The sequence below is a fragment of the Trematomus bernacchii genome, unplaced genomic scaffold (genome assembly GCF_902827165.1).
Source record: "Trematomus bernacchii unplaced genomic scaffold, fTreBer1.1, whole genome shotgun sequence".
In the NCBI taxonomy this organism is placed as follows: Eukaryota; Metazoa; Chordata; class Actinopteri; order Perciformes; family Nototheniidae; genus Trematomus; species Trematomus bernacchii.
Window position 1 is genome coordinate 1119576 of NW_022987313.1, and position 13705 is coordinate 1133280.

The window sequence follows — 13705 nt, forward strand, 5'->3', positions numbered from 1 at the left end:
TACTTCTACTCCTCTACAGTTCAGAGGTACATGGTGTACTTTTACATGTATTTAATACCTTTAGTTACTTTACAGATCTGGATGAATGATGTGAAATATAATCAAGTGTTAAATCAGACTTTAGTTCCACCTGGAGTAAATTCACAAGCTACAGTATTCAAAGTCATTCAAACTAGCTGCACCTTTACCAGCTTTGAGAACACTTTCATGATCAATCATTATAAAACATATCATATATATTATTCTGAAATGGACCAATCTGCACAACGACTACTTTTACTGTCGCGACTTTCACTATATTTTGATGATAATACTTTTCTACTTTTACTTGAGGAACATTTTGAATGCAGTACTTTTACTGTAACAGAGTATTCCTACACTCTGGTACTTCTACTTTTACTCAAGTACAAGACCTGAGTACTTCTACTTTTACTCAAGTACAAGATCTGAGTACTTCTACTTTTACTGTCGCTACTTTAACTATATTTTGATGATAATACTTTTGTACTTTTATTTGAGGAACATTTTGATTGCAGGATTGTTCCTACACTCTGGTACTTCTACTTTTACTCAAACCTGAGTACTTCTACTTTTAATCAAGTACAAGATCTGAGTGCTTCTACTTTTACTCAAGTACAAGATCTGAGTACTTCTACTTTTACGAACAAGACCTGAGTACTTCTACTTTTACTCTAGTACAAGATCTGAGTGCTTCTACTTTTACTCAAGTACAAGATCTATACTTATACCACCTCCGTTTATAGCCTATGAAAAAAACTATTTGAAAACGAAGGCTAAAGCTAACGTTAGCAGATAGTGACAATGTATGCTAGTTAGCTAGCTCAACGATAATATTGCGACAGAAAAACGTTTCAGTGCACATCACGCTCTGCCGCTCCGACAGGGAGCTCTGATCTGAACACCTGAACGGCCCGTTCTAACAGCTGCTCACCAGCGGTCCAGTCTGTGCCACAGTGACTCCGGACCGCACAGTTAATATTAACGAACGCACCGTAGGTAATGTAGCTAATTAAGCTAGACCATCATAGCGGAGCGGCAGAGCCTTATTATACATCCATGAGCAGAGCCGACAGGCAGGAAGACTCGAGCACACAGCTCGCGCTGCATTATAATATATAAAAAAAGAACACCATGCGTGTCATGATGGCACATAACAGCTCGCGGCCGCAGATTACTCCGGGTCCCAGACCCCCCCCCATACCCCAAAAATATTTTTATTGCAGATCTACATGAATCACACAAACGACCTATTTTGGATTCAAAATGGCGAATTTCGCCGAAAGGTGACAAGTTTGCATCCCTGTAAACTACACAGAATCACACTACACACCTACGCAATGATTACATTCAGGCAAACTGTAGAATACAACCGCTTTGGACAATTGATATACTTATTGAAAACAAGCTACAAAATGTAATACCTTGGAAAATGCCGTTTAATACTTTTTAATAGCCTTCATTTTCGCTAAATTGATTTATCAACTTTTAATACTTTTTAAGACCCCGCGGACCCCCTGTTAATATGAATTGTAGCTTTACCGCTGCATGATGTGTAAAACCGAAGATATTCAATAAGTCAAAAATAGCACATTTTAGATAGTAGGATATTTATTTGGCAGTCTTTGGAATAAAAAGAGCTTTAAGTTCCCATGATAATTTGTAAGAACTGTTTTTATATTGATGCAATATTGGTGAGAGTTCAATCTGACTAAGGCTTCAGGAAAACATTTAAATCAAGACTTTCTGAATGAAAATTGAACAGAATTTAGAAATATTTAGTCCAGAAGAGATTTTGAATGGGTCTTCAAAAAGTTATACAATAAACACAACCTGTATTAGACTACAGAAAACTTCAATCATCCCGATGCCACAAATATAAGTTTAAATTAAGATATTTCAGCTTTCTTGAACAAGCTTTAAAATGTTTTATGTTATTAAAAGTTAAAGTTGCATTACGACAACAGGGAAGAAAGACCATCTTAAAATTCAGTTTCATGTTTTGGTCTTAACTTGAACAATAAGAAAGGAGAACACTAAATAATTAAACTGGGCCTCAGTGTGTTTCTGTCTCCTGTAGCTGAGCTGTTTATGTGTTCATCTTTAACTCTGCACAGAGTGACCCCTCTGACTCTGATGATGAAAAAGAACAAGGAATTCAGTGGTGAACGACCTGTCAGCAAATTCAATAACAGGAAGTCAATCATTTTGCCAAGGCCGGGCAGCTGAACATAAAAAAAAAGTACCTTCCATTTTCTCCGAGGCACTTTAGAGCCTCCCTCTTTTTCTCACAAGATCGAAATGTAGTGATTTTTAACTAAAATAACTATCTTTGGAAAAGCTTTGTTCACTAATAGCAAAGATACAAATACCAAATAAATAAACTAATTATAAAAAGGCATGCATGACCTTCCTTTTTCTAACAGAGCGAGTAAATTCATCCCATATAAGGTGGTTGAAGTAAAAATATATCTTAAAAGGTGGGGTAGGTAATTATGGAGAAACCAGCTCGAGTGCGCTAAAATTTGAAAATACACAACCGGAAAAAATCTGCCACTTCCTTACAGAGCCCCTCCTCCAACACACACGAACGCGCACATGACCAATGAGGGCACGAGATAAGTTTGTGCACAGATGGAAGGCTGACAGGCAGGTAGGCCATCCAGTTATTCTAGCTGGGCCGGCTCAGATAATTGGTCGTGCTTTTTACAGTACTACGGCTTCCACAGATGACATTTTAATGGATTTTTTGTCAAAGCACTTAAGATATTCATTGCTATCGGGATGTTAAGAGCATTCCATGGAATATAACAAAAAGTGTATCTCGAGCCGGTTTCTCAAACTTACCAACCACACCTTTAAATGGTCGTTTTTTTATGTGAAACATGTATTTCTCTTTAAAATGAACTGAATCTAAAGACATGGGCTTATTTGGCTTCTATATGTTATTCATTCAATATAATGTGCTTATACATTTTTTATTAAGACAGGAAGTATTGTCATTCCCTCAAAGCAGACCATATCTGTAATTTCCTAAAAACCTGAGGACTGTGTATTTCGCCAGCTTCTGTGAAGAGAGTCTTAATGTTCAGTCCAGCGTGTTCAGACATGAGGTCGGTCTACATGTGTTCATCTGTTCTCTAGCTCTCCATGAAGACCTGCTCAGACACGTTTGTTCCCCTAAACTGCTTTATTTTAATTAGCTGTCAATCAAAAGAGGGATTTACACACTTAAAGGTCAAATACTTGGATTTGGTTGTTTAAACTTTTTAACCTCATGTGGATCCTTAACCCAGAAAAAGTTTATAATAATACTGGGTTCAAGTTGTTTTTAAGGACACAGGAAATATAAATATGTCACTTTTAAGTGGCCAACGAACAGAAGAGTAACAGCGAGATAAAACCTTCTTCTGAGTGTCGTTATGGGATTCAAGTTTACATTTTTTAGCTGCTCTCTTTTTCACTAAGGTTCTTGTCAACATGTTAATCAAAGTGCTTTATACATTTTACTATATAAAATGTAGTATTTACAAGTTTATTTTTTTTATTATCTCCATAATATTAAATATTATTATATAAAATGTAGCTTTTTTTTGTCAGTTCTTTGTAAAAAAAATATATATATATATATATATAAAAAGGGATTTAGGAAATTCAAATAGTGGGAAATAATCAGTAGGTATAAAAACCCATCTAATAAGAGTGCCACAGTGACGCGTCCTAAAACCCGGAAGTAAGTTAGCATTTTTACCACTTCTGGTTCCTTCGAAAAAAGCAATGCAATTTCTCCATAGGATTTTGGAAAATAGCTGGAAATAAGGTCTGTGGTTGAGACACATTGAGGAGACAGATCATGACATTAAATACATCAGCAGTGACCCCACTGGTGATTTCTGAAGAGTTTACGTGTCTGAAAAACGATGGTTGTTAACAAGTGGCTGAATAGGACTACAGAAGTTGTCGAGGCTGTTTTACGTCATTACGCCGAACACGTAAACACTCCCGCTAAGTTTGTTTGCCCTGTTCTGCTTGAAAGCAAGTACCTGCCTCCTGCAAACTGTTAAAACAAACGCTTCAACTTGTACCATTTTGAATCTGTAGTTTTGAATATGGATCTTAAGTTGGCGTGACGTTGAAGCAGCGACCCTGCTGTAGTTCGTTTATAGCATAACGTTAGCATTTTGCTTCTGGCGACTAGATTTATGATTTGAAAATTATAAAAGTAGGGTAGACATGTGGATATTATCCGGCTGAACAAAACGTGATCCGTCTCTTAGATGTTTGTCAACCACAGACCTTATTTCGAGCTATTTTCCAAAATCCTATGGAGAAATTGCATTGCTTTTTGACGAAGGAACCGGAAGGAGTTTACTTCCGGGTTTTAGGACGCGTCACTGTGGCACTCTATATCTGTAACCCAAATGTTCAGAAGCGCGCTAATTCATCGTTAGTCTGTAAAAAAGGAAAATGTAAGTTATTTTCTTCTAATTGTCCCTCCTGAGACACCATCCTCCCCGTTTCCTCACCTTGACGGTCTCCACCTGCTCCTCCTCCTTCCACAGGTCCTGCTCGTAGTAGAACAGCCCGTCGTTGATGGCCTTGGCGAGGTCGGCGGTGAACTTGGCTCGGGACTCGTGGTTCCCCGTCCGGTCTCCTGCGGGGTGCTTGCGGACGTGCGGGGGCGTCTGGGTGACGATGAGGATCTTGTTGACGTCCTGGTCGTCCATCTCGTAGTCCGAGTCGTCCTCGTCTGACCAGTCGGTGAAGCGGTTCTTCCTCGGCGCCATCTGCTCCATCTCCTCATCGAACAGGAAGTCCAGCTCCTCTTGGACGGGCGCGGCCTGCGGAGGAGCCTCTTGGCTGCATGGAGAAGCCTCGCTGCGCTCCTGGAAACACAGACAGAAACACACAAAGGATTAACAAAGGAACAGGGGAGAAGAGCAATAAACCGGATGGTTGGATGATGAAATTGAGTGAAAAGTTTAGTGAACGGTTTGATACTTTGAGGAAACACATTTTCAACTTCAGTGTTTTCGTGCAGAGAATTCTTATGTTCGAAGATTCTGAATCGATTTAGAAAATAAAATAAAAATGCTTAAAGAATATATCTAGATAACAGGCCATATAACTTTTTATTTTTGATGTCACAAGTTGAAAAGTTGAGAAATACTAAAAAAAGAAAAGAACCAACAACAGTGATATGCTGCAGGCCGAAAGATGGGCGAGGACAAAATACAAAGACATGAACAGGAGGTACATAGAAAGACGATGTTATGAGAAACAGAAGAAGGGATGAAAAATGGATGATCATTCGGTACCTTTCCAGAGGGCTGTCGGTGGCGTTTCTCCACCTGGATCCAGGCGTCTGGGTCGGGCGGGGGGGCGTCTTTGTCGGGGGGGGACTCCTGGCTGGACGAGTTGGGTTCAGCAGAGTCCTGAGACTCAGAGGACTCGGGAGGATTCATCTTCTCAGGCGATGAAGCTGAAAGGTCCAAACACATCACAGTCACACATCACACACCCAGACAACGTTCAGTCGAGCTTTGAAATCACACATCGCCCTGTCAGCTCACATTTAGCTACAGGAGGAGCTGAAGACTCAACACAGCACTGGATTCATGCTCTTAAAAATTGGTCTTTAATCTCCTTGCAGCAGGGAGGACAAGATGAACATCTCGATAGTTTTATTGTTTATGACACTTTGTATTTCAAATGTAAAGCACCCGGTTATTTAAATAAATACACAGATGGCTAATATAGGACGACATTACATGTTAAGATAGTGGTCTTATTTTGTCCGGCTCTAATGCTGCGTTCACATGCGAATATTCGCTTCGCTCTAATCGCTCGAGTTTCACCGCGGCTGTCAGCTGTGTTTACTCGCATCATTCAAACAAGACGCGCTGGCTAGGGGGCTACAACTACAACAAGATGAACATATTTGACCGTGATTTAATTGTAATACACGTTTCAAAATGATGCCGAAGTAACTACATACTGATACCGGTTAGTAAAAACCATGAATTAATGCTTTGACAAGTCTGCAGACAGACGGCAGGCGAAAAAACCTTTCAAAATGTGTGTTTTCTGAATGGAGGTCGGATTGATCAGGCTAAGCTAACGTTGTATATGCTCCGTCCACACTCACAACAACGGCCTACAGACATAAATAAACCAGCGACTGTATTCGCCATGACACAGACAGTCTGTGGTTTGTTCTTCTGTAACTGCTGTCCAGTTTCTGAACAGATATGAGGAGAGCTCTGTGAGCTCTGTGTGCTAACTGCTAACAGCTGATGTTTTCTGGTTGAACGTCAGGCTGAGATCCTCACCGCTGATTGGCTACCACGAGATTGCGTCACGCGAATATGACGCTCGAGCGGTTGTCGCGGCCCCCTCCAATCGCCTCAATCGCGCCGCGGAATTCGCATCAACCGCTTCATGCTCGCCGTCGGAGTGAATTTGCGTCTGTTCGCGTCTCTGAATTGACTTTAAGCTGGCTACACACCAACAAGATTTTGGGAGTCAGAGGCCGTCAGAGGCAGTCGGGTATTCGCGGCGCCCTACTCAGGTTGGTGTGTCCCGCACCGTCGTCTCTTTACGGCACCTTTTCACAACAGGTTGAATCGGCCGCGGGAGGTCAGAGAAAGTCGGGCCAAGCAATCACTCTGATTGGCTGTTCACACTACCGCTGCCTGCTGGTAAGGACAGTTATTGCCACTCGTCGACTGAAGTATTTGCGGTGTGTTCGTAGGCGGGCAGCGTAGCGACGAAGCTGGCGTAAAAGTCGGGACGCCTTGGTCCCTTGTAAGGCGCTATATTTATCTATTATTATTATTAATCTTCACTTGGTGTCTTAAAAGAGAGAAGAAGAGTTGAATACTGACCGGAGTTGGTGGAGCTGAGGGTCTGACGGGGAACGAACTCTGGACAGTTGATGAGCTGGGAGAAGTCGGTGTGGGGGGATCCCACGGTGGCGGGGGTCGGGATGGGCCAATGCTCCGGGTCGATTTTACAGCGAATCTTACCGTCCACAATCTCCACCTCTTTACTGCCCTTCAGCGCCTGGAGGGGAATTTATTAGATATATTTGTTAGATTTATCAAAGACAGTTTCATAATTTAAAAAAATCAGATTGTGGCAAGATGCTCATTATTATTTCCTGAGCAACATGTCATAATGACATCCACATTGGTTTGGTTTCTGGTTTGTTTTCCAAATTGTCAATAACAATGATACTTAAATGTCATATGAAGTCTTTTTTTGTTGACTTAATTAATTAACTTTTCTTGATTTACACTAGCTCCATTTCTAAGATCAACAAGGGCAAATATTTAAGACACAAAACAGGCAAACAAGGAAAGCGATTTAACATAACAATCGAAATGTTTTCATGTTTATTTTCTCCACAAATATTATTCTTTACCTAATTATGGTTTTAAACGTCAATTCAAAAGCAAATACACTAATAAAGACAGTTATCGTGAGATCTTTGTGTACTAAATACATTTACTCTGGAGCCAAACAGTGACTCCTCTGTGACTAGACTCAGGGACAGTTTCATCCCACAGGCCATAAGACTGTGAAACACCTGAACTTTTGAAAGAACATACATAACATTCATCTATTTGCAACTCACATATATATCAATATTCCAATTACTGTATATAGACTATTCTGCACAGTTTCTATCATATTCTATTTTATTTTCCCTTACTATTTTATCTGTTTTATTGTGTTGCACTGTTGGAGGAGCCTGTGACCTAAGATTTTCATTGTCATAACTACACTGTAGCTATGCACACATGACAATAAAAGCCTTGAAACTAAATTGTACTTATCCTCAGAGTTAGAACTGAAATACTTCACTACGGAGGGAGAAATAAAATGGTTGTTTACCTCCAGGATGAGGCTGACGTCGGTGGTGAGGGCCTGCACTCGGTGGAAGCTGGCGACGAGGGAGATGGGGAGGAAGCCCTGCACGTCCATCTTTCTCCTCAGGAAGAAGTCTCGCTCCAGGTTGTGGAGGCTGAAGTAGTATTCACTGCAAGAGGAGAAAGAGATGCATTCATTTACAAGATTGTGATATCATTAAAGTGTGAGCATAGTATTTACTTAATTAAACAAGCTCTTAATGAAGGTAGAGCATCACTAAGATAAACATACTTGTAGCTGCTAACTGCAAAACAAGCGAAAGATAGACGATACTATGAGAGTCTTTGAAGCTCTAGGTTGTTATTATTTACATAGTGTTTGTGATTGTTATATCACATGTGTCTATGTATATAGTGACTGCTTTGCATTTTTTTGTATTCAAGTAATTTGTTCTTGATGACTTACTCAAATAAAGCTTAAATAACTTAATGTGCACCTATCATGCTATTTTTAGGCAATAGCATAGGTCTCAGATATATCAAAAATATATAACAAACATGTCTATGAAGTGTTTTGCTCAAAATACCAAACAGATCACCCATTCTAGCCATGCCTCATATCCCTCTATTTCACTTCCTGTTTCAAAAGTGCTGATTTGGGGTATAAAGCTTTAAAAAAATAAATAAGAATATTGATAATAAAAAAGGAGGGGGCTGAGCTCATGCGGGACCCGGCAGCTACTGTCTAAACTAAATACTGCGATGATGAAACGCCATATCATGGATTATCAAGGGTTATTTCTGAAACAGTATGGAGCTCAAAGGCTTTCTCTCTTGCCGGTTATACCACAAGGTGAGTTCCTTTTTATATCCAGCTTCTTCACACACATGCTCTCCAGTACAGGTTAGCTCTGAGTGTTAGCGATGCTAATGTAAACACCGACCATATTACGTCCAAAACAGCAACTTTCTGATAGGGCCGTGGGTGTAAAGCCAGCCTACATTTCCGATATTACGTCATATCGGACGCAAATCTGGATCAGCTCCGTTGTTCCCCATTTTTAGAGATTTGGGTACGGAGGAAAAGAGAGAGGGTTTTATTTTCTGACGCTGCGTGAGTTCCCCGACACACCGGGGACACATTTATGTATAAAAGACATCAAAAAGTGCATTTTGCATGATAGGTCTCCTTTAAATTAAGAAGATATATCAAACATTTTCTGGTTTTTATCTTCTTATTTTTGAGGATGGCTGCTTTTCTAATATACTTATATATTGTACAATAAAAAAATGTACAATTTATTGACATTTGACAACTTTTTTGACATTTTATACCCTGAATCAAAAAATAATCAACTGATTTATAAATAATGAAAATATTTGTTGTTGTTGAGTATTTCAAATCAACATTTGTTGTAGCACAATACAACAAATGATATTTTAATTAGAAAATATAAACAAAACTATATTTTATGTTAACAAATAGGAGTTTAAGTTCTGTAAATGTTCATGTAGGCCACAATAAATGTATACTCTTCTGGCAGCAAACCAAGACTGTGGTTGGAAGAGCTCTCCGGCTATCCCAGTTACCCCAATTAAAGTCACCACACACACACACATACACACACATACACACACTCCCAAACACACACTCTGTCTGTAAGTGGCCTGCAGGCGGTGGTTGTTTGGTGGAGTAGTGTTGGCTGAGTGAGCAGCATGAATAACGCTGAGGGAGACGAGAGAGGAGTAGACAAGAATATCCTCCTCCCCCCCCCCCCCACTGTATTTTCTTCTTCTTTTTTTACACTTCCTCGCTCAGCATCATCCCCTGTCCCTTTAGAAGCACTCAAGACTATATTTAGGAGTCTACCTCACCACTCTGCTTCTGAAATGAGGCCAGCCTGTTAGTCAGAGCAGAGGGCACACTGCCCCCTGCAGGACAAACAGAGGAACTTCACGCCCTATAGAGGGTGTGTTTACTCATCAGTCACTCTCACCTGCTGCTGCTACACCCCCCCCACACACACACACACACACACACACACAATCTCACATCTGCTGGTTAAAACTTAACTTTGAACACTTTCCACTTTGACCTTTTCTGCCATGTTTTCCCCACAGCCGCAAAAATACCACGTCAACTACTAAGTGACGCATTTCAGCCTTTTACTAGTTTATTTACAACTGAAATGAGTGCCGCCACAGGCCTTTTGTTAGTATATAAACAATGAATATGCCAATTATTTTCTCCATTACTAGTTTGCTCAATAATGAATGAAAAATTTCCAGAGTGAAGTGAATCAGTAATGACAGAGGAGACTGTGAAGTCCATCATAGACGGACCACTTTTGGACAAAATGTACTCTCCATTAAAGGCAGCTCATTGTGGAATAGCCTCCCAACTGAGATACGGGATTGTCCCACTCTCAATAGTTTTAAAGGACAACTTAAAGAATGGTTGAGAAACAAACAGACGTGCAATCACCGCTAATCGCACTTTAACATAGGGGTTTCTCCTCTTGCACTTTTCACGTTTTTTAACGTGAGTTCTGTGCTAAGTGTGTTAGCATGTTTTCGCTCAGGGCTAATTCAGAGCCTTTGTTATTACCCTTATGTTTCGTTTTGCAAAAAATGGTTAATATTGTCTGAAAGCTGAGTTTCTTCCCGTTAAGTGGGTATGACACATTATTAGGTTTTTAAATGTTAAGAAGCCCTCAGACGCTGTTGCTTGCAGATGTTGCGATTTTCCCCCCGCCCGCGGGGGAATGGGGCTTAACAGGTTAAACGCAACAACTTGTGGAAATGACAATGACCTGTTTGTTACTGATTCTTAATTACCCTCTTTCCCTCCAGCTGCAGCAATAATTCATTATATAAATGTCTCATTACAACAAATGGTTGTTTAATTGATCTAATATAAACCTTGGCCGTTTTATAAGTTGTGGGCAAGGAAAACTATTATTTATGTTAGGGTATGAATGTTGCCCCTCGTGGAAGTTGTATGTACTATGTACAGGGTATATGCAGGAATCCTGAAGTCAAATGTAATACCTTTTAAGACCTTTTTTAAGACCCTTTCCATACATTTTAAGACCTCATCGACACTTTGAGTTCTAACCGGTTACATTGGCGACACACTTTACCTCACATTGACTATATACAGTATTGATTGTCCTTCCTCCTTAACTTCCAACCATTTGGACGCAAACTTGCATTTCCCCATAACGATGTTGTTTAACAACCGGCGTAAACGGACCTTCGCGCGCTATCAAGCAGTGAGCGTGCGATGTCCTGTTCAGATGACGTCAAATCCAACGGGATGCCATAAATAAACTACACAGAATCACACTACACACCTACGCAATGATTACATTCAGGCAGACTGTAGAATACAACCTCTTTGGACAATTTAGATACTTATTGAAAACAAGCTACAAAATGTAATACCTTGGAAAATGCCGTTTAATACTTTTTAATAGCCTTCATTTTCGCTAAATTGATTTATCAACTTTTAATACTTTTTAAGACCCCGCGGAAACCCTGATGTAGGTTGTTGTTTTTTACTGTATTCGTCATCTACTCACATTTGGCGTTTGATGTAATCTTTAAGAAGCTTTTGGTCCACCGAGTACATCTGGACCTTGTTGCCGTCGTCGTAGTAGTAAACCATGCTGGAGCCGAACTCTGAGGAGACCTGGACCGAGCCGTCGGACGACAGCGTGTCCCGGGCACTCTGAGAGTATTCATAGCGGCCTGAGAGAGCAGGAGAAACAGAAGATATATGAGAAACTATAACTGAAATGTTGTTTCCTGGTAAAGAACGTGAAGGAAAACTATTGGCAAAGACACTAGCATATATTTTTGGGAGCGTTTAGTGATAAGGCAAAAGGATAAAAGTATGTTTTGGAAATTAAACCAAATGTTTATAAAGAAGTAAAGCAAAACTTGCATTAAAGGTCCCCTATTATACTGTTTTTCATCAATTTATTATAGGTCTCAGATATATACAAAACATGTCTCTGAAGTGTTTGCCTCCAAACAAATCATTGCAGCATCCCATAATCCCCTCTGTTTCAGCCCTGTTTCAAAAGTGCTGATTCTCTGTCTGTTACTTTAGATGAAAATAAGGAGCCCCTCCCCACGCCCCTCTGAGATATATTTGGTTAAGAAGAACCCAATGGTGCTCTAGGAGGAGATTCAGGTGATAAGGTGGGGGGGGGGGTTACCTTGGTTGGTTATTGGCTAATGGTTACACAACCCAAAACATCGTTATGACATCATAAAGTGGCCAAAATCTGATCAGCTCATTTTCAGACAGGTTTTTATATAAATGGATCAGGACAAAAAGTGAGAGAATATTTTTTCCTGAAACTTTCAGAGTCTTTTTACACAGAGGGGACACATGGTTATGTATACAATACATGAAAAAGTGGATTTTGCATAATAGGCGACCTTTCAGATTTTTCTCTTATGTTTTCTGTGTGAATGGATTTATCTGGTATAAAGTCGTACCTCTTCCACTTCCACGTCCTCTCCCGCGCCCACGACCTTTCCCTCGGCCTCGTACTCCTCCGCGGACGCTGCCGCTGTCGCTCCGCACGCTGGAAGCATCGTCCGCAAAGTCCCGCGGCTCTCTTCTCCAACCTGAAAAATCAATCATAAAATAAAAGCTTAGTGTCAAATCTCACAGATGTTTTCATGGAGTGGTTCGAAATAATAAAATCATGTTATATTATACGTTCAATAATTGTTTGGGTTTAAATTCCTAGAGTTCAAGTTGAGGTCTTTATACAGACCTTCAAAACAAAAAGGGGTAATACATTTATACAAATGTAATGCAAGATATAATCCTTACATTTGAAAAAGAGTAAATATTTAAATCATTACAAATTGTTGTTGGTTATTCTCCGCTGGATTGACTTATCAATTAATAAACTTAATTCTGAATGCAGTTACAGTACTGGTGATCACAGGGGGAATTATCTAATGTCTTATTCAGGTTTTACTTGGCATATAAGCTTGTATTTCTTATGTGGATTTGTATTTTATATAAAGAGGACATTTAATTTAGTTTTTAATCCCAAACAATGGTAAAATAAGAGTTTATTTAGAACGTCTGTGACCATCAGAAATGTTCCTTTGCACCGACTCAATTAGCTAAGATTAGCTAAGGATCTCAGGCACGAGGTAAAGATAGTGTCAAATATTATCTTACTTACAGAAATCATATATCGTACGTTATATGACCTGTTTATCTTCTCTTTTCCTGCCATAATAGTGACAAACTCATATGTGTAATTTAGGCTGAGGTCAAACAGGCTTTGAAACTTATCTCTGCAACAAAAATTAAACAAAATAGTAAAAAATATATTTCAACTTGCTTTATTCAGTGATTTTATTTTATTAAGTTTTAAAAATGTATGCTTTGCTTTTTAATTTTTTTAAAAAATTACTTTATTGTAACATTTTATTAAGTATTTTTGATTAAATAGTAAAAAAAATATATATATAAAATGTTTGATTATTATATTAATCAAGATTTTATTTGAAACTGTTTGACTGCCATTAGTTTTATTTTAGATTTTAATTATCAATTGTAATTTCTCAAGGGCATTGGTCGAAAATTGCGAGTTGTTTTTGTCCGTCTTATTTTCGGCTCGTCGGTCACCTGTGAAGCTCATTGAACTGTAATAATGTGCTAAACAAACATTTCATTGATGAATTGATCAATTCATAGATAGAAAAACATATTAAAGATTTTAATTTGGTTAGAAGAACATTCAATTTGCACATAGCTTAATAATTATTCCATG

General features: G+C 39.3%; 1 protein-coding gene across 5 annotated transcripts in view; it reads right to left on the reverse strand.

Annotated features, from left to right (window-relative positions):
• larp1b (La ribonucleoprotein 1B) overlaps window positions 1-13705 on the reverse strand; it is a 34233-nt gene that overhangs the window by 12548 nt on the left and 7980 nt on the right. For all 5 annotated transcript variants that reach the window (XM_034120401.1, XM_034120246.1, XM_034120324.1 and 2 more), the window contains 6 exons: window positions 12405-12536; window positions 11477-11645; window positions 7918-8062; window positions 6906-7083; window positions 5337-5500; window positions 4545-4904 (listed from right to left, as the gene is read on the reverse strand). In XM_034120401.1, coding sequence (XP_033976292.1) covers window positions 4545-4904; window positions 5337-5500; window positions 6906-7083; window positions 7918-8062; window positions 11477-11645; window positions 12405-12536 — 1148 coding nt within the window. The remainder of the gene's footprint in view (window positions 1-4544; window positions 4905-5336; window positions 5501-6905; window positions 7084-7917; window positions 8063-11476; window positions 11646-12404; window positions 12537-13705) is intronic.